General features: G+C 35.2%; 1 protein-coding gene across 7 annotated transcripts in view; it reads left to right on the top strand.

Moving 5' to 3' along the window:
• The window catches only part of TBC1D32 (TBC1 domain family member 32), a 208,581-nt gene that overhangs the window by 42,483 nt on the left and 144,531 nt on the right, over positions 1-21,567 (top strand). For 6 of the 7 annotated variants that reach the window (XM_034990457.1, XM_034990456.1, XM_034990455.1 and 3 more), the window contains 6 exons: positions 2,852-2,992; positions 5,641-5,733; positions 7,916-8,058; positions 11,748-11,875; positions 19,795-19,996; positions 20,577-20,659. In XM_034990457.1, coding sequence (XP_034846348.1) covers positions 2,852-2,992; positions 5,641-5,733; positions 7,916-8,058; positions 11,748-11,875; positions 19,795-19,996; positions 20,577-20,659 — 790 coding nt within the window. The remainder of the gene's footprint in view (positions 1-2,851; positions 2,993-5,640; positions 5,734-7,915; positions 8,059-11,747; positions 11,876-19,794; positions 19,997-20,576; positions 20,660-21,567) is intronic. The other variant, XM_034990458.1, reaches the window with a different exon arrangement.

Genomic DNA, 21,567 nt, shown 5'->3' with positions numbered 1-21,567 from the left:
GTAAAATATTTTCACAAATTTAAAAGACACAGCATGATGATGACTTTAATAACAGCTGTACATTTGAAATTAATGCATTATCATATGGATTGTTACATATGCAGTTCTTCAATTTATACTAGAGTATATGTCCTAGTCTGTTATATTGAGATAAGATACTGTTCATTCTTTCCTCTGGTATATTAGTCATTTAATTGACCTTTATGCGTTTTAGGAGGAGAACATTTCTGTAAAATACTGTTTTATTACTGGATACCCCACCCTTTGATTCCTGTCTGCTTATCCTCTTTCTGAGCTAAAATACCCTAGATGTTTCATAATCTGGCCTTAATTACTCTATTGAATCTCAGGAATAAGTAAAGTGGATCTTCTCTTATAGTCAGATTCTGCTACGTACCAATGTCTATACACTTTTGTTAATCTTTTTTCCTTCTCTTTTGTCACTTCTCTAAGCAAATAGTACGTTCTCTGAGAATATGAAGATCTTATTTTTTTTTTATCCTTGGGTAAATTCTTTATCTAATTCAAGGAAGAAAAATGGTCAAAGACCAGTAATTAGTGGGTTTCAAAAGCTAGTGTTTTGTAGTAAAGGGGGAAGTATAGAAGCCAGAATTTATTCAAGAGGAGGAAAAGGATAAGTTTATATAAACTTACCTCATTTATAAATTTATGGATTTTTAAAATTTCTTGATATTAAAATGTTGTATCTAGTGATTTTTTTCCTCCCCCTACCATTCTACTAGGACATCATGGCTTTGCTCTCTTCCCTATCTAGTGAAGACCTGGGGTGCTTCATGCTTTTTTTTTTTAGCCATTTCTTTCAAAATCCTTGCTCTTTCTCTTTCATTTCAGAGTTTCCTGTCTGCAGTTTCTTGTCTTTAGATCAACTCAGTCTTCCATCCTCTCTGGTCTTCAGGAAATTGAGCAGAGAGCATTTGTTATGCATTCAGTGGGCATACTGCTTTTCTAACCATAGCAACTGTGTTGCATCCTCTTAGGTATTTTTTCTTCAGTGTCCACAATAGCTATTGCAAGCTTTTACCAGTCTTATCAAGGGCCCTGCTTTACCCTGGCTCACTTTTCTTTCAAGAGGAGACTTTGCATCCTGCTACACTAAGAAAAGTAGAACTTGGCAGATATGAATTCCCCAAACGTCCTGCTTCTGAGCATACAAATGCATGTTTATAAGCCCTTATCAATATCCCTTTTCTTTGGACTGCACTGAATAGGTATTCTTTTCCAGATTGATTTTTTGTTCTTGATTCTGTTCCCCTCTGGTGTTCTTTGGGTTTTGTTTCCATGTTTTAGAACTGGGACATTGCTTCACTTCTTACTGTGTCTCTCTTTCTGTTGGTACTTGCCCTGCATTATCCAAACCTCCTGCAGAGAAGCTTCCCTGCAGAGAATACTCTTTTAAGTATCCTAAATACGCCCAGAGCCCATTTCTTTACCTCCTGTTCACTTTTCAACAATGGAAATGAGGCAATTTCTAGTGCTCCATATCTTCCCTTTATCCATTTTCCCTCTTTCTTGTCCTAATTTTATAGCCTTTGCCTCTGTTGACCCTTTCTTCTTCTTGGTACCATTCTTTCTTGGAATTCCTCATTCTCATGAGGAATCCTCATTTCACTGGAAAGGCTCTTTTCTTTGTATGTGTGTATTCACAAGGGTGTTGCCCTTTTTTCTCACCTTAGTCTACCTGTTCTCTCTGCGGGAGCCCATTTACTTTCATGGTTTCAAAAACTATATATGGGTATGGTGACTCTGAAATATTTAAGTCTGCCACTTTACTGAATTCCAGATCCATATACCCTTATCATACTTAGAATATCTATCCGGGTGCTCCATGGGCACTTTAATATTAAAATATCAAAGACTGAAATCACTTTATTCTGTATCTAGAGTGGTTTCTCCCTCCTTTCTCCTTTAGAATTACTTAAATTCACTATGTATACAGATGTTGAGGTAGGAACTCGAGAATTTTCTTATTCTTTCACAGTCCCCATGTCTAAGGCCTATTGACTTAATTTTCTTCAAGATTTATCTGTCTTCTCTTCTCCATTCTTGTTGCTGATGCTTTTGCTCATGATTTTTTTTTAGTCTGATTTCATACCTTTACCTTCTTCCATCTACCTTTTATGCTACCATCAGGGTTAGTTTTTTACATGCATATTTGATTACTTTCATGCTCATAACACTTTAATATCATTTCAATCACCTCTATAATAAAATCCATATTCCTTTTGTAGCTTAGTCCTCTGTTATCTGCCCCTGACCCTCAAATTCTGGTCATGCCAGACTGCCATGAAATTGGAAGCCCAGTTTCATGCTTCTTACTGGTTTTTGACACCAGCAAATAATTCATGGTCTTATATCAAACAGGTACTCAGTAGATCTTGAATATATGGATGAATGATATGTATTAGGTGTATATATTTTACAGATTCTAATTTCATTTGCTAACATGGTTATAAATACAATCTTTTATAGTATTGACTTTTAATTCGTAGAATTAAACAGTAATATTTTCTATTGACTTCCTCCCTTAACTTATTCTTGAAGTTCCTCTTGATAACAAATGATAATTCTGACAATCTTATGCTGATTTAGAAGGAATACTGTATGCATCTTACACTTCCCTGAGCTTAAATTTTGTGATGAATGCTTTTCCTCAGAGATTTAGGTGTTATAGAATCTTAAGAAAGATAATTAACTTTTTTTTTTTTTTTTAACACCAACAGAGTCTTCATTATAGACTGCAACCTTATTTAATGTTTGGAAGGGAATGAAGATAGGTACTATCTAAAATATAATAGCATTAAAATAAATATTTGTTTGCTTCTCTTTTAAGGGAACAAACAGAAAACCTTCTACTACTCAGGACAAGAATTACAATATATTTATTTCATTCACTCACTGTGCCTTTTAGGAAGGTTATTGATCTATACACAAGGCAGACGGCTATTTCCCATAAAGCTGAAGAATAGAAAAGGTAAGTACAATTAGGAGAAATGAATATGTCAGCTTGGTAAGGTTAATGTGCTATGAATTACTAAACTTTGGAGATTTTGCATGGTCTCTTCTAGGATACTTAGTGATATACCTTTTAATCTACTGATGGCTTGTATACCTTGAAGTATTACATTTGCTCTTATCAGTATGTGCTTTTCCCCTACATTCTAGTTTTTTCTATTCATCCAGCCTTTAATGCTTTCCTTATTTCTCCCTGTCTTTCAAAATCCTAGACATACTGAACGATCCAGATCTGGATTCAGAACTATAAGACCTTGTTTAAATTCTAGTTCCCTTATAAACTGGTTATGACCTTTGGGCAACTCACTTAACCATTGCTTGTTTTTTTAATCTACAAAGATGGAATAATATCAGTGATACTGAGCTCACACAGTTTTTGTGATGATTAGAGATGTGGTTTCAGAACGCTGTTTTATAAACTGCAAAGCCCTGTACCATTTGATACATTACTATGTTACCCTAAGTCCTATTTTTAAAGTTCTCCCCATCAAACTTCAGCACATGCTATTACTTTTTTGCCTCCTTTAAAACTTTAAGTCTATATAGGACTATAGTCTAGCGACCAGCAAACTTTTTCTGTAATGTGTCTGATAGTAAATATTTTTGGTTTTGTGGGCTACATACTGTCTCTGTTGCATATCCTGTGTATTTGTGTATTCATGTGCTCATGTGTGCAAAAGAGTTATCACAGCAGGCCTGAGACTGCTATCCTTAGGAAAGCCTGCTTGCAAGGTTGCACTAGCTGGCGTCTGGGAACTTGGATTTCTCACTCTTCCCAGAACCGATAAGAGTGGTTCACTGTGCCTACCTAAACTGTCTGTACGCACAATGTAGTTTATACTGAATACTTGCTTTCCTTCTGGGAGTCTGGAATCCTGGTATGTGCTAAGTAGAGTGTGCTTACATCATCAGCCCCCAGTAAAAAGCTTGGGCACTGAATCTCTAAGGAGCTTCTTGGTAGCCAACATTTTACGTGTGTTGTCACAGCTTGTTGCTGGAAGAATTAAGTATATTTTGTGTGACTCCACTGGAAGAGGACCCTTGGACGTTTGCACCTGGACTTCACCTCATACACTTTTGCTTTGTATCTTTTGTTGTGAAATACCATAGCTGGGAGCACAACTGTATGTTGAGTCCTCCTACTGAACCATTGAATCTGGGTATGGTTTGGGAGACCCTTGACACAGTTTACACACCTTTATTTATTTATTTATTTTTAAAGATTTATTTATGTATTTATTTGTCAGAGAGAGAGAGAGGGGGAGAGAGGGACACAAGCAGGGGGAGCAACAGGCAGAGAGAGAAGCAGGCTCCCCACTGAGCAAGAAGCCCGATGCGGGGCTAGATCCCAGGATCCCTGGATCATGGCCTGAGCCGAAGGCAGATGCTTAACTGACTGAGCCACCCAGGTGCCCCATGTACACCTTTAAAAGTGTAAAACAAAACAAAACATTTTTAGCTTACGAGCCTTACAAAATTAGGCCATAATTGCTATAGTTTGCCAATCCTATTATGGAGTATCTTCATTTTGAATACTTTTGTACCGTTCCCTAGTTGTTTTACTTAAGGTTTTCTCCTCAGTTACGCTGGTTGTGAGCTCCTCAACAAAAACTGTATTATGTACTGATATATCCTGTGGTCATGTAATTCTAGGCATAATGAGCACTTAGAGAATGGACTTTCAAGAAAAGAGCTGCCATTTTATAGGATATTGTTGAACTTTACAGAAATAGAAAGATTAATAAATGCTTGTAATGTTACTGCAAGTATTGAACTGAATTTTATATGTCTATCATCTGTAATTTAGCACTTTATGTTGACTTTTAACATCGACCTTTTGGCCTGACGAATGTCATAGGTCATCTCAAAACTCAGTTTTGAGAGCTTTGTTCTACGATATTAGCGTAAGTCAACAGTTACCTCTAAGTATTACCTGCATTTTCACCAGAATCTTGATGAAAATAGTCTGCAGCAGGGGTTGGTAAATTACAGCCCATGGGCCAAATCTGGTACTGTTTTGTATGGCTTGTGAGCTGATTACTAGAAAAAATTATGACTATTTTGTGACATGTGGAATAAAATTAAAATTTTGGTGTATGTAAAATCTTATTGGAAGACCACTGTACTTGTCCATTTGCAAATTGTCTATGGCTACTTTACAACATCATAATTGAGTATTTGTAACAGAAACAGTTTGGCCACTGAGCCCAAAATATTTCCTCGAAAAAGTTTGATACCTTTTCTACAGTTCTATATAGATAAGTTGGCTGGAACAACATATGAAGCTGAATTTTATCGTTCCTAAAAAACTCATGGTTCTAATGAGATTCCAAGATCTTCCTGCTGTAGGTTTATATGAAGTGACGGGTCCACCATAAGTGGTAAAACTGCACCTGCACATAGGACCTGCTGTGTTACTGTCCTTGCCACCTTTTAACTTCCCATGTCTAATTTGTTTTCCTGGGGCCTTCTGTCCGGGGTTCCAGCTCCCTTCTCCTAATTTTACCACAGTCTCTGAAAACTTAGGAGGATGGGAAGCTCAGTTAAATTTTTCTAAGTTGTAAGTGTATACTAGAAAATAATCTTTTTCTTTTTTCCTTTTCAAAGATTTAGTATCCCTTACAGATCTTCTGGTTCTGTTTACCCAACTTATCTATTACTCACCGACTTGTCCAAAGATGACATCAGCTGCACATTTAGGTAATTCTGCTTCTATTTTAAATAGTGTAATAGAAAACATCTAAAAATACTTAATATTCCATTGTGTAGACTTTTTGAGTGACTGACCTAGTTTTGGTAAAGAGGTTTCCTAAGATGCAGTATTATTCATAACAAATTACATTGGTCCTGGAAGTAAACCATGAAATTTAATTTTATTCATTGATGTTTTAAGATGTTCCTAATTTTCTACCTTTTTATGTAGAATTGATTTTTCTGAGAATTTTAATGTTGTTCTTAAGATCAGGATGTTCTTAAGAAATGCTACTAAGGGAAATTTGATTGATAGGTACTAATGTGTTCTTTCTTGCTGTTTTCTATGCTTTATACTTGCCTGATGTTTTGATCAGCCTGCTTGTTTTAGCTCACATCTAAAACTTCAGATCTTCTCTTATGAAAGAATAAAGCAAAAGCAAAAACTTCATGTTTTTGAATATAATAACTTTTAGTCTGGCTAAATGTTGACTGGCTTATAAAAAAGTGGTTTACAATATTTACATTTAAAAGATAACTTACACTTTTTCCTTTGACTATCAATGAAAGTTTACAAAGTAAAACACTTTAATAACAAAACACTCCCATAATCTATAGGCTCACAGTGTTCTAAACCTGGAAATTACTGTAGAGATGCTGGCAAAATTCTGAGAAGAATTCAAGTGAATCAAAGAAAAAAAGATAGTTTGGGCCACATATATTAATGCTATATGCACCTATCAATCAGTATGTTTTATTTATGTAATTATAACAGCTTATTAGTCTTAACAATGGCTCTCAAATTTCTTTCTGCCTTTACAGCATTTCTATGTATAAACATGTAGCTTATGTCCTCCTGTGATATGTTCCTATAACATACGGTGCTTCCTTTGTTAAAAATGTTCCTTCTTATAATTATTTGCCAGTGTCTTGGTTTACCATCTAGTGGCCTGTTTTTTGATTTTTTTTGTGTCTTAGTTACAGTGCCTAGCACAGTGTCTGGCACATAGTAGGCACTCAAAAATAGATAAAAGAATGGATGAATGAATGAATGGCCATATGCTCATCAGTAGAATCTCTCATTGCAAACAGGTTCTGGAACTGGTTGGAAAAAAATCACTAAACTTTTCTTCTCCATTTTCTTTTTGTCAAGTATTGACTTGAAGTCTTAGTGTGTTCATGGAGTATAGAATATTGTAACCTAAATTAAGAATTTTGGTGTTACCTTTAGTATTATTTAGTATTGCAACCTAAGCTGCTAACTTTTGGTTCCTTACATTCTTGTAGAACACTATTTTGTGAGTATATTAGGTAATATAACCTGAAAATATATTGATTTATGAAACCAAAAATATCACACTTACTTTAGTGACTATTCCCTGTGTTACATTTATTTGTATTTGTGTTTTCCTGTGTATATTTTAAAAGAAAGTTTTTACAATCCTCATTCATTTCACCAGTTTTATGGTGATACGAGTAGTGGTGTGTTAGTCTTAAAGGAGGTTTTACCTTTTCTGCCCTTTTAGCCATCATTTTGTTTTACTTTCATTTTCTACTAGGCTGGACACTTGAATACATATATTTTTTTTCTTTTTAAAGATTTATTTATTTATTTGAGAGAGAGAGTGCCTGTGCGACTGGGGGGTGAGGGGCACAGGGAGAGGGAGAGAGAGAATCTCAAGCAGACTCACCATTGAGCTTGGAGCCCGAAGTGGGGCTCTGTCTCGTGATCCCGAGATCATGACCTGAGCTGAAATCAAGAGTCAGATGCCTAATTGACTGAGCCACCTAGGTGCCCCAGAAACATATTTTAAGAAAAAAGAAAAAGTGAATACAAGTGTTTGCTGGGAGGAGAAGAGTTGTACATTTGCTTCAAATCACATCTGCACTGTTAGCAGTGACTTAATGTCAAACAGTGAATGATCTTCTGTTGTTTCTCAGCATTCAGATTTGTCATTTACTTTTGAAAAATTAACTTGATATATTGAGCTTAATTGATCACCCCTTAGGTTTCAGGTTATGACTTGACAGTACCTCATCCTTTGGGCATTGCGTTGTGTGATTTTTTTTTTTTTTAAACTATTTAACTTTGATGTTGATCTTTTTAGAACAGCAATGGCTAAGTCATAAATAAGATATATTAAGTTCTTAATGTTTAAAATTTTAATATCTAAAAGTACTTGTTTATCAGATAATTACTCTCCTGCAAGTATGGTGACTGAAGTTCTTCGGATACTCTGTGATCAAAAAGAATGTGCAATCGAATGCTTATATAATAACACTGTGATTGAGGCACTTCTTCAGCCTATTCATAATTTAATGAAAGGAGCTAAGGTTGGTATTTACTAAAGAGAGTCTTTTAATTGGGTATTGGGAATATTCAGTGGGACTTTATTTTTAAATTTGACGTATTTGAAATATTTATTAGAATATCTTTCCACATATGAATGTATTTTATGCTGACCCTAGATTTTTATTTAATGTTAAATCATAGTTTATGTAGTCAGTTGATTTATTTGTTATTGACAGTGTAGGGGGAAAATACATATAACATAATTTTCTTTTCTAGTCAGGCTTAGGTATAAGGATTGAGGGAGGTTATTAAGGTATTTGTCTTGGCAAATCTAATCTTGTGAATTTTATTATTTGTTTTAACAGTAATTTTATAGCCTTTACATTGTTTTGCTGAAGAGTCAGCTCTGTTTTATGTGAAGAACTAGTTTTTTAGAAAAAAAAAAAAAACTTACACATATGTTCAGAACTGGGATGCTCATATGTCTTTACAGTTTGTATGGCCCCTTCCTTTGCATTTTGTAATTGAATCCTTACAACTGTGGCTGAAAGAAGTGGATTGCTCGAGGTCCGACATTTAACAGGTGGCAGAGTTGGTACCACTACTAACACTGCTATCTGTCCATTTCTATGACTTAAGCTTCGGGGGAATGACTTAAATCTTAATAGGCTAAAGGTTTTGCCTTTCCATGTCTGTGTTTTGTAGTGTTTTTACTGTTTTCATCTCCTGTGCCCACTCCTCAATGGGCTGGGCAACTGTTCATCCCATGATATAGTCATTATTCGTTGCTCATTCAGAAAACATTAAGCATTTATGTGAATGTGGTACAAAGTATGGAATTCTAGGAAATTAAGGGGCTGTAATTTTGATTTTATGGTTAGCCTTAGGAAGATAAGCAGAGAAGGACCAATAGAATTCCTAATATAGTTTAATGTAATAAAATGCCATAATGTCAATGGTGGTATGAAATATGAACCTCATACCAGAGTTGAGAAATGTGCTCTTGGATTTTGTTTCAGAACTGTTGTTTGTCTTTGCTTTCATATATCTTTAACTTTTTATCTTCTTGTGGCTTCTTTCCTTTATCTGTAAATATGCCTGAATCTGTCTCATAGTTGGGATGAGAGAAGCCCTTGATCATCCAATGCACATCTTTAGCTACCACCTAATATCTGATCTTAACAATTAATTATGGAAGACTGCCATTGTTTCCTGGCTCCCTCTATTCTGTCATGTTTCAAAACACTGCATTTTGATCTTACCTCCATCACATCATTGATTGCTGTTGCTTGTAACTTCCTACACCTATAACTAGTGACCACTTTCAGACTATTATCTACCTGATTATTAACACAGTAGACAACTTCTAAAATTGTTTATCTGGCTTTCCTAAGTTCCTATATATTCTTTGCCTTCCCTTTCTAACCATTCTTTCCCTGTCACCTATGAGGGCTCCCCTACCAGGTCCCTGCTGTCTTCAGTGAGTCACGACCTGGTTCACTCTTTTCTCTCAGAAGAGAGTTTTTCCTAGGTGATTCCCTCCAGTCATGAAGATTAGATGTATAGTTAACATCTAAGTTTAGATCTCTTCAGCTCTAGAGTTGTCTTTAGATGCCTGCTAAACACCTTTTTGAGTTACTCCATGAGCAAATCAAATGCAATTTTCAAAACAGTAGTTTTTGGTTTGTCAGTTTTTTCTTTTTCATTTTCTTTCTTTTCTTTTCTTTTTTTTAAAGATTTTTTTATTTTTTATTTGACACAGAGAGAGAGAGAGAGAGAGTACAAGCAGGGGGAGCGGCAGGGAGAGGGAGAGGGAGAAGCAGGCTCCCTGCTCAGCAAGGAGCCCCATGTGGGGCTTGATCCCAGGACCCTGGGATCATGACCCGAGCCGAAGGCTACACTTAACCGTCTGAGCCACCCAGGCGCCCCCTTTCTTTCTTTTCTTTTCTTTCCTTTTTTTTTTTCTCTTGCTCCACTTCTTCAAGCTTGCTCGTGTGCTGAGTAGGACTGCTGTATATCTAGACTTCTTCCTCATTTTCTTCATTCCATTTGTAATTAAGCCCTATAGACTTGTTCTCTTATGTGTCTCTAAAATCCATGTATGTCTTTTAATCCCTACTGCTTCTGATTTTATTTAAGCTCTGATAATTCCTTGCTTGGAATATTGAAATGATTTTCTTATTTTTCCCAGTCTTTCACCTTTCTGGCCTGTCCTCTGTATTGTCACTAAAGCCATCACAATACTTTCCTACTTGTTGCTTGCTAGATAAATGTCTAGTTAAAAAGTCTGAAATTTATCAACTTTCATGTTGTATCCTACCTATTTTTTCCCATGTATTTCAGTTATAACAGATTATTTGCATTTTTTGACAAGGTTATAATATTTCCCTATGTTTGCATACTTTTCCCTCACCCTGGGAAGTCTTGGTCTAAGTGAAAAATTCCTTTCTTCAGACTATAGTTTGTTTGTTTTTTTTTTTCTCTGAAAATTTGTCCTAGTTCTTCCTGGGAAAGTTAGGTGTTTATTTCTCCATATTCCCATGTTATCTATTTCTGTAATTATGCTGGCATTATTCTTGAGTGTAAGAAACAGCCTTCTGGCACATAATAGACATTCTGTATTTAATCTTAAAGCCTCACCCATTGAACCACTACTGCATCATTGGTGCTTCGCTAGGTATTTGAAATATAGAAGAGATTAAGACTTGTACTTTCTTCTGAAGGAACCTATTCTAATAGGAAAGGCAGACTATTAAAATACTGGATGAGGAATAGAAAGGTTTAAAAAAAGCAAATATATGAGAGAAGGAAAGTATTCCAGGCAGAGAAGTTGTTTTAAGAAAGGTATTTAATATGAAAGTAATAGACTGTATCATAATGCCTAATATAATAAGGAAATATTCAGGTGAATATGCCTGACTCATAGTTATAAAGCTAACTCACTGAATTTATTAGGCCGTATTGATTTCAAAGTATAGATACTCAGATTTCTTATAGAGAATATGTGTATTGGCAGCTATGCAGGTATAGACAAATAAGTAGGCCCCCAGAAAGAACAGGAACTTTAGAAGACTTAGGCTTCTAGGTGGGCTCCAGCATTAATATGACTCTAGTTTTTAGTAATTGCCTTGTACTAATTTGCTATATGCTGGCAAGGATATTTTTAGTATTCCCACTTAAAATTAAAAGTAAAGAAATATGATTGTTTCACCCCCCCATTAGATGACATCATTGGTTATTGGTCAGCACGTGAATTGGTTGTCCTTACTCAGACCTATAATTCATGACCCAGCCAATTGCACAAAGGAATGGTGTTCCTTAGAAATGATGGCAGTGTGTTAGAAATCGTGTATAATAAAATTAGGGTGGATATTCAGGAACTGGTGAGTGGGAGTAAAGGGCAAAATGGATCTAGAGGAGCTACTGCATTTGTCAAACAGAATTATATGTAAAACTGTAATGAGAACAGCAGTGCTCTCAACTGTCTTAATAAACAATAACTGGTTTGGATAAAAAGTCTGTATGTATCTGCCTCATCAGCTGTGCTGGTAAGTGAATGTAATATAGTGGCACATTTAATTCAGACGTACTTCATAGCCAAACAGTCATTAACTTTCTTTTTATTGTGGTAATATAACTTTGTTAGACTACACTACCACCCTTAAATTTTAGTCTGTGAAATGTTAGCATGTCATAAAATTATATGATTTGTTATCTTTTTAATGTACAGACTGCTCCAAATTGCTCTGAAACAGCTTTAATTCACGTAGCTGATATTTTGGCAAGAATTGCATCTGTAGAAGAAGGACTTACCTTACTACTTTATGGAGAAAATATGAACTCTTCTGAAGAAAAAAGGTATATGTCTATAGTTTAAGTTTGTGGAATTTTTAGCACATTTTCTTGATCTGATTCAAAAGTTTCCAAAATGTCATGCAATATGTTAATAATGAAAATCAGGATAACTATTCTAGATAGTTAGGTTCCTGATCAGCCACTAACAATGTATTAGATGATTTCAGGTTGAAGTAGTAACCAGAATTATGGGCAATGCAGGCAGATTAGGCCTTGATGTGAGCAACTTCAAAGTGAGAATAGGAGGGTTCACTCTAGATGGGATGTTTTTGCTTCTTGGACTCTTTCAGTCTTCTAAAGCCACCCGCGATTGATTCAAGTCAAACCACACAAAGTGCACAAAGGAAAAGCTAACTTTTCCGTCTTCCTTCTCTACCCTCGCTTAGTTCTATCTCCTGGCTGTTACCAGTGGTAACATTTTGGTTATGCTTTTAGACTTTCTCTGAACTTATAATGATCTATCAAACATATATTCATAATCACAGAATTTTTGTTTCCTTTTCATAAAAATAATATCATATACAATATTCAGTTTTCTTATGTGTAACCATAAGCATCTTCCAAAATGAGTACAAAATGAAACACTGTTTTTAATAGCTCCATAGTACTTTGATATGGCTTTACCATAATATTTTCAAACTTTTCCCCTATTAATGGATATCAGGTTGTATCTAGGATTTTTGCCTCCATAAATAATATCACAATAAGTGTTTTGTTTTTTTAATCTTATTGATTGTGATGGATAATATTAATCTTTGAATATTGAACTCAGCATTGCATACCTAAAATAAATCCCATTTTGTTGTGGTATATAATTCTTTTTATACACTGTTAGGTTTGATTTGCTAGTCTTTGTTGAGGATTTTTGTGTCTATGTTCATGAGAGATATCAGTCTGTATTTTTTGTAATAGCATCATCTGGTCTTGATTTATTCTAATGAAAGCCTCATAATGAGTCAGAAGAAATGATTTCTGTTTTCTGGAAGAGATTGTGGAGAATTGGTATAATTTCTTCCTTATATATCTGATAGAATTCACTAGTGAACCTATTTGGTCCTGGTGTTCTCTGTTTTGGAAGATTATTAATTGATTCAATTTTTATATTAGATATGGGCTTATTCAGATTGTTTATTTCTTCTTGTGTGAGTTTTGGCAGATTGTGTCTTTCAAGGAATTGGGCCACTTTTCTAGGTGATTAAATTTGTGGATATAGATTGTTTATAATATTCCTTTATTACCTCTTTAATGTCCATGCGATCAGAATTGATGGTCTTCTTTCCATTCTGATAATAGTAATTTGTCGTTTTTTTTTTTTTTAACCTAGCCAGAGGCTTATCAATTTTATTGATATTTTAAAAAGACCAACTTTATTTTCCTCTGCTGATTTTGGTTTTGTTTTTAACTTCATTGATTTCTGTTTTAATTTTAATTTTTTACTTCCTTTGGTTTTAGTTCTTTTCCTAATTTCCTATGGTGGAAGCCTTGATTATTGATTTTTAGATCTATCTTCTAATATATACATTCAGTGCTGTAAATTTTCCTCTAAGCACTGCATTTGGTGCATCCTATAAATTTTGATAATTTGTGTTTTAATTTTCACTTCAAAATATTTTTGAACTTCCCGAAAGACTTTGACCTATGTATTTATGAGTCTGAGAGTGCATTCTTTTTAATTTAAGGTATCTTACGGCTCAGAATGTGGTCTATCTTGGTGAATGTTTTGTGTGAACTTGTATATTCTGCTGTTGTTGAAGCATTCTATAGATGTCAGTCATATTTAGTTGGTTAATGATATTCAGTTCAGCTTTGTCCTTAAAATATTCATGCTGGATCTGTCAATAACATACTTTGTTATGTGTTATATCTCTTTATTGAGGTTCTGTGTTTATCCATTCTTCTCCTGAGTTCAGTGAGCATCTTTATGACCATTAATTTGAATTTTTTAAATTAGGTTCTTATCTCCATGTCATTTTCTGAGGTTTTGTCTTTTTGTTTGTTTGTTTTGTTTCTTCTGTTTCCTAATTTGTCTTGGCTCTGTTTTTTCTATGTATTAGGTGAAATGCAGGTACTTTTCTCAGTCTTCAAAGAGTGGCCTTGAATAGGTGATGAATCTCTAGTTCAGCCTTGTCCTAGCTCTTGGTTGTCTTTCAAACCTTTGTGATTATCTCAACTGTCTGATTTATTATTGATATGCTGCCTTTTTTGAGGGCTTGCCAAGGCCTATCCATGATTCAAGGGGAGGAAACTCATTTAGCACCTAGTTTCAGTCTGATTAGAAGCCAGACCTTCAGGCCACAGCTTTGAAAGTGTGCAAATATATTTAGTCCTGTGGGGTCACATTTGTAATCACTGCTGGTCTCTAGACCAGATCTGGAGGTTTCTCCTGGGTGTGAGTTGCAAAAATCTGAGTTCCAGATGAGTGTATAAGATCTTCCCTGGGCAGTCTAATCCAGCTGTAGTGAGGCCAAGGGGGTGTGCAAGGATGATGTTTTCCTGCTTTTGTTCCTTGGAGTGCTTCCTTAGCCTCTTGATGTGTGGGAAACATGAAGCCTGTTCCTGAGGCTAAAGCTGTAGGCTAAGTAAATAGGCCTTTTTTATAGGAAGACTGGGATTGTTTCAGTCTGCTGTTGATGCAGGGCCCTGGGATTGATGGCCTGTCAAGAATGGTCTTTACAGTTGTTATACGCTGGTGGAGCTCAGGGCCAGGTGATCAAGGGGTGTGGTTTGTGTCCATCTGCTGGCTTGAGCAAGGCAGCTAGAGGGTGTAGAGAACAGGGCACATTCACTAGCTTTAGAAAGACAACAGGAAAATGTCTTGAGTGTATGTTTCCATGGGCTTCTGTAATAGAGGTGGAGAGTGCCTTGTCTGTATACTGGCTTTAGGTTGGGAATAGGAGACTTCCCCGACAGCTCACACTCCCATGTTCCAGCTGGGGAGTTGGGGAGTACTGCAACTCTCCACCTGGCCTCAGCAAGTGCCACAAAAGCTCACCCCTGCTGTACCAGCAAGGTGGTGGTAGCCCTGCTAGCAGGCCATGTGGAGAGTGCATCTGTGGCATCTCCCATCCTCATCTGTCTCTGAAGAGCATCTCAACTGTCCCCTGCCCTTCCAGCCAATGCCCCCACATTAGCAAATGAGTCTCCTTTACATACATACAGTCTAGGGGCCTGTCCAGACTACTGTTTCTTTGCTGGGTCTTGGGGCAAGACCACAAACAATCCCTTCAAGAGGGGAATCTGTTTCCTTATAGCTCTTTTAGACCCCCTGGATGTTAGCCCTTTTGGTTTTCCAAGCCAGGTGTTCTGTGGGCTTATTTCTCTGGTGTAGATCCCAGGAGTGGCGTCCCTGATGTGGGGTACCAACCTTTTACTCCTCTGGGAGAAGCATCTGTCTGGTGAGATCCCTTCTTGTTATGTGTTGCCATGCCGTGAGTGGGGTGTTTTTTGGGAGACTGTGTCTCTACTTCTCCTACCTGTTTTGATATGGTCCTTTTATCCTTTGTTGTGGGAAGCAGTTCATTTAGTTTTCAGATCTTTTTCACAGGGAAATGATCATATGTAGCTTGGGTGTGTCCATGGGAGGAGGATTTTCCTACCACTATCTTGGACCTCTCCTCCAGGAGCTTGCTTTTTAAGTTTTTTACTGTCTAAGAAATGTCCTCAGCTTTATTTTCTAGCCCTTAGATTCAGATTGTGGTTTGCATTTCTTAAGTTATATTTTTTCTATAAAAGAACATTCTTATTCTACTATCCTATTCTTGTTTCATGAGTTTTAAGTTCTCTTATATCCGTGAAGATACAAAGTTTTCATTTCTCATTTTCTTTTTTCCTTCCACATTGATTTTTCTATTTGTTGTCTTGGTTTCCAATTTTAAATTAGAGATTTCTTCAGATACTTAAAAGTCAGTAAATAGCTGTTTGAGAACTATGCAGGAACATGGGACCTTTTTACTTGTGGTCTTTGCTATGGGGGAATCTTGCCATGGATTTGTTTTGGGAACCTCTAATACCAGCCTCTTTAGTCTTTGTTCTGGTCAGATTCCATAGAGAAGGATCCTATAGCTAGCCGCCTGCAGAGAGTATAAGCTTAGCGGGAGAAGATTACTGGGTGGAGAAAGTGGTTTTCAAGTTTTACTCTATAAGCTTTGATTTAACCCTGTGGTACTCTCTACTGTTCTTGATCTTTGCCTGCTTTCCAAAAGATACGTGGGGGTGGCTATATGGAATGTGGAAGGGAAGCTGGTCAGACTTCTTTTTAAGTTGACTTTCAGGCAGCTCTTCTGTTTTCAGTCCCACTTCTACCCCTAGTAGAACCAATTTGAGTTTTTTGAGGGGTTCTATGAGATAAATTGTGTTCTGTTTTCTATATTGTGGCTGATCATTCAGTTTTTCCAGGTCCTGAGTTACTTTTTGTTTTTTTCAACTTTCTAGATTCCAAAACATTGTTACTGTCACATCCTTTCTTTTCTCCTTGACAGCTATAAAGGCCTTCTGAAAATTTCCTTCACTTTTGCATTTTAGTATTTTAAGAGGGTGCAGATGTGAATGTATGTGTTCAACCTGCCATATTCAACTGGAAGTCTTTTTCTATATAGATAATAATCTTTTGTAAAATGAAGAAGACTAACCTTTTGTCATGAGTTCTAAGGTTTCTTTTTATTCTTCATTACTTCCCTATTTCATTGTTTTTTTTTTTTTTGCTTATAGACATTTAATTATGTAGTCAATTTTTCCCCAATCATTAGTATTTCTAAGTTTTTAATTTTTAAAAATTTTTTATTATGTTCAGTTAGCCAACTTATAGTACATCATTAGTTTTTGATGTAGTGTTCAATGGTTAATTAGTTTCCCTTATGTTGAAGTTAAACAGATAAGACATTAAATGTCAGTTTCTTTTGAATCACCATCATGCTGTGGTTGTTTCTGATTATATTATTTATATTGGAAAAAGACTGGAATCACCTCAAATGTCCAATAACAAGAGGCTAATTGATTAAATTGTGTTTGTACAAAGGAGCACTTAGCAGCTGTGCAATGGGAACATGGAATTTTTTTACGTATTGCTGTGGAGTTATCTTCAGGATATCTGTGAACAAACAAAACTCAGAAGAATGTTTTAGAATGCTACCTTTTATATAATGGAAGGGAATATGAATAAACCAAATCCTATTGTTATTTTTCTAAAGGAGTGATAAAAGGGTAAACTGAAAAGTAATAGTTTTAGAGGAAGAGAGAAAACATGTGGATAGGGAGGTAGAGATTGAAGATATATGGGTTTATACCTTCATTGTACCTAGATTTGACTTTGGAATCATGTCGCTGTTTTACATGCTGAATGTAAAAGTTAAATCAAAAAGAAAAATTCACATTTCAAAGAAATTCAAACAAATGGGAATAAGTGAATTTAACTACCAAGCAAGTTAGTGACCTACCCATACAGAGGAAAGAATTACCTCAAGTGATGACCTGATTTGAACATTTCTAGTGGGATATATCATAAGGTTGGAAGAAAAAATTCTCAAAATAATCTTAAACTGCAATCAATATATTTTGAAACTATTATGAACATATTCTAAAATAAAGCAAATAAGTAATTAGCATCATAAGGAATTAGAATATAGAATTAAAGAAGTTAAACTTGAATTTTAAATTCATAATGGAAATATAAGTATTAATTTATTTTTCTTATGCTTTTCTCAGAACTACCACTGAAGAGGCCTAGAAGTAATAACAATCCCTTAACAATGAGTTGGCACCCAGATTGTGGTCTCTAAATATCTAAGTTTTTGTTATTGTTGTTTTTTCCTACAAAGGGGGGAGGGGATCCTTGAAGGTAGTTGTTTCTGCATTGGGCTAGGAAATATGCAAGGTGATCCTGAGATATCTTACCATTCTAGAAAGTAAGGAAATTATCTAAGACTAAAGACATAGTGTCAGAAGTACCCCAAGCCACCAGAAGGGGCCTCCTACTGGTTTAAGGTAGATAATTTGAGGATTAAAAAAATGACTTGAATGATTGACATACATAAAGCCTGCAAAAATGGTTTTAAAAACACACTAAAATTAAAAAAAAAAAAAAAGCCTTGTCAATTACCATTTGAGGTTTTGAGGACACCAACTCATTATTTTGCAAGTTGATTAAAAATGTTCAAAATCTTTTTTTCTATTTCCTGTACAAACTGTATTTTTTTTTTTAAAGATTCATTTGTTGATTAGGGGGAGAGTGTGCAAGCATGAGTACGAGTAGAAGGGGCAGAGGGAGAGAGAGAGAGAGAATCTCAAGCAGAGTCTGTGCTGAGCATGGAGCCCAATGCCGGGCTCAGTCTCCTGACCCTGAGATCATGACCTGAGCTGAAACCAAGAATTGGACACTTAACTGACTGTGCCACCCAGGCACCCCTGTACAAACTGTATTTTAATGTAACTATTAAGTTACTGTGGATAAAGTTCTTCATAGAAAAATTTTAGTTAATAAATGCAGAATAACTAGAAAATCATCATTTGGTAACTCCTAATGAAATAGTTGATTTAGGAAATTATCATGAATTGATGCTAAAACCATTAGGTGAAAGGCTTGATGTGGGGAGGACTTCCCACTGGAGAGTTCAGGCCCATACCATCTGACCAGTTGATTTTTAGCATCATTACAATTGGAATAACCAGATATGTATCTAATGATACGATGCAGTAGAAGGTACACAACAGCAACCACCTATGAAGTTATTTGGCCCAGAAAAAAGAAGTTGAACTTTAAGCCTCTAGATATAATTATCAATTTATAAGAAATATGGAAAGTAGAGGAACACATTAAATGACAGCATGGTGAAGCAATTATCCATATAAAGAATGGATAGGGAAAATATGTCATTTCTCCAAATTAATGGCATGGGTAAAAAAGAAAAGAGGGGGCCTAAATGATCACAATAACTTAATGCACTCTGTGAAACTTGTTTGAATTTTGATTTATACAAATCTATTATAAGAAACACCTTAAGACAATCAGAAGAATCTTGATATGGGTGGATTATCAGATTATATTAAAAAATTATGTTTTGTTAGTTGGGGTATTGGCATGTAACATAGAAACCTTAATCAGAGATGTACACTAGGTAAAATGATGTCTGGCATTTAGCATACAATATTCTAGTAGAGGTGGGCAGAGGGGAAGGTCAGGGAATAGATAAAACAAGACTGGCAAAATGTTAATAACTGTTGAAGATGGGTGGAGGGGTACATGGAGTCAGTACCCTATCCTCTCCACAGCTTACTGTGTTTGTTTATAAAGCCAGAAAAACTAAAAGTGTGCTGCCCTGGAGCTAGATACCCTGGGTTTGAGTCCTGGCTCCACTTCTTACTAGCTATGTGATATTGTTTAAGTTACTTAACTCCTGTAAGCTTTAACTGTATTTCCTTATCTTTTTAAAAAGTGAAGAATATATCTACTTCATACGGTTAGTGTAAGAATTAAATGAGTTAATACATCTAAAATACTTAGAACAATGCCTGGCATATTAAGTATTCACTATGATTTCCTTATTTATTATTACTATGAAAGTGCCCAGCCTCTGAAATAGAGGAGCTACATCCTATTAATGGCTTGGGAACTCAGGATTATGTTTTTACTACAATCAGGTGAAGTTACATATGGCTGTGGGCCCATGGTGTCTATAACCTTTTAAGCATATAGTTTTGCTTTTTTCTATCTGCATATTCTTTCCTCTAGTCTCCTGAAACTGTTCTCCTTATTAGACATTTGTCTGTACATGTGTGGAAACAGGAATATTGATATGTTAGAGAATAGGTAGAGAACCGAAGGGAAGCCAAGTAAATGCAAAGTTTGTGATATGGCTAGACTTTTTGGTAGTACTTTAAGAGGTCATGATTTATAACATTGGAATCACTTTTAGTCTATCATGTTTTAGTCCTACAGGTGCTCATATAATTGCCCAGTTTTCGAAAAAACTTCTTGATGAAGATATTTCTATTTTTTCTGGATCGGAAATGTTGCCCGTGGTTAAAGGAGCTTTTATTTCTGTGTGTCGTCAAATATATGGTACATGTGAAGGCTTACAGGTGTTAATTCCTTATAGTTTGCATGAGTCTATAGCAAAGGCGTGGAAGAAGGTAAGAATTTTCAAGCTTTTTTCCCTTCCTGTAAATCTTTATTTCAAATATAGTCACCATTATAATGCAGTTAAAATCTTTTACTGGGGCAAATATGACTTTCTTAGCATATTTTGCTAAGACAGTGCTCTGGGGAACATAATGCTTTTTAATTTGGTACAGGATGACTTCATCTCATTTCCTACCAGGGCAAAGTTCTAGGACCAAACTGGGCACTTCAAAGTCTTTTCTTCTGGTAGGAGAGCCTTTAGATAAATTATCTTTGCATAAATTGACATTCTTCTTTGGAAGCTATTTCTGAGCAATTTTTACAGACAGCTGGGGCTTTGTTATGGACACTGGAGATTATAATGTAGCAATAGTCAAATGTAGTATGTATCAGTGAACTAAGCCTTTTTCCCCCACATTTATATACTTCCTTTATAAAATAATTTTACATGATATTTAATGAAAAACCAAATAACTTAAAATTTGAAGGTAATTTAATTTTAATTATATTAAGGATCAACTGTAAAAATGTATCATGAGATCTTATGAATAATGCTATCTATAAAAAATATTGTAATCTGTTGTATTTTAGACAAGTTTGCTATCAGAAAGAATTCCTACTCCAGTAAAGGGTTCGGATTCTGTTTCTTCAGTAAGCCAGGAATCCCAAAACATGTAAGCACAATTGACTAAACTTATCTGTTTCTCTACATTTGCTGAAATAATTTAAATGAGAATGTAATTGAATGGTGTAGCAAAAATACACCTGAAACTAATATTACACCGTATGTTAATTCACTGGGATTGAAATAAAAACTTTTAAAAAAGAAAATACAGGAAGGAAACTGTATACATATAGGATTAGGGAAAATTACATCTAGGGGGAGCTTTAGAGATCATGTCATACTTTTACCTTAAATCTAACATTATTTATTATACTTGCTTTATCCTGTGTTTACATTTGGGGTTAAGAAATTGCATCTGTTGTAATGTTTCCCGAAAATGTGGAGAATTATCAAATACTAGATTTGGAAAGCTAACTAGGGATTTCCTGTAGGAATAAAGTGTTTTCAAATGCCAATGAAGTCTATTTATATTTAAATTATGATTTTTCAAAATGTGTGGGAATGCATTTTAATTAGATTTTGGCATTGGAAAATAATTAAAATCAGTATTTACACTGGTTTTTAATTTAGACGTCTCCATGTTTTTTCACAAATACCAATAGGACATGGAGTCAGATTAATGAGAAAAAAACATTTTTTAAAAATTAAGTTCTGGTGACTTATGTACTGGAATTCTCTTCTTATTTGTTGGCATACTCTAAATAGATAATAGAACTTCATGGGATATTCTTAAGAAAAACTTAAAAATCAACATTTCAGGTAGACATAGTTTAAAGAAGTCAAACAAAAAGCCTTTTTCATTTCCTTAACAGTGTAATGGTTCAAAACATAGTTAATTCTTCTCTAAAAATCAGCTAAATTTTTTTTCTGATAGTTGTCATAAACTTAAATCCATTGCCATTGTGTGTGTGTGTACGTGTGTGTATGAGAGAGGAGGGGAGAACATTTATGCAATTT

Source organism: Mirounga leonina, unplaced genomic scaffold, assembly GCF_011800145.1.
Source record: "Mirounga leonina isolate KUSES-001 unplaced genomic scaffold, KU_Mleo_1.0 Mir_53, whole genome shotgun sequence".
NCBI lineage: Eukaryota > Metazoa > Chordata > Mammalia > Carnivora > Phocidae > Mirounga > Mirounga leonina.
This window is presented reverse-complemented; position numbering and strand designations above follow the sequence as displayed.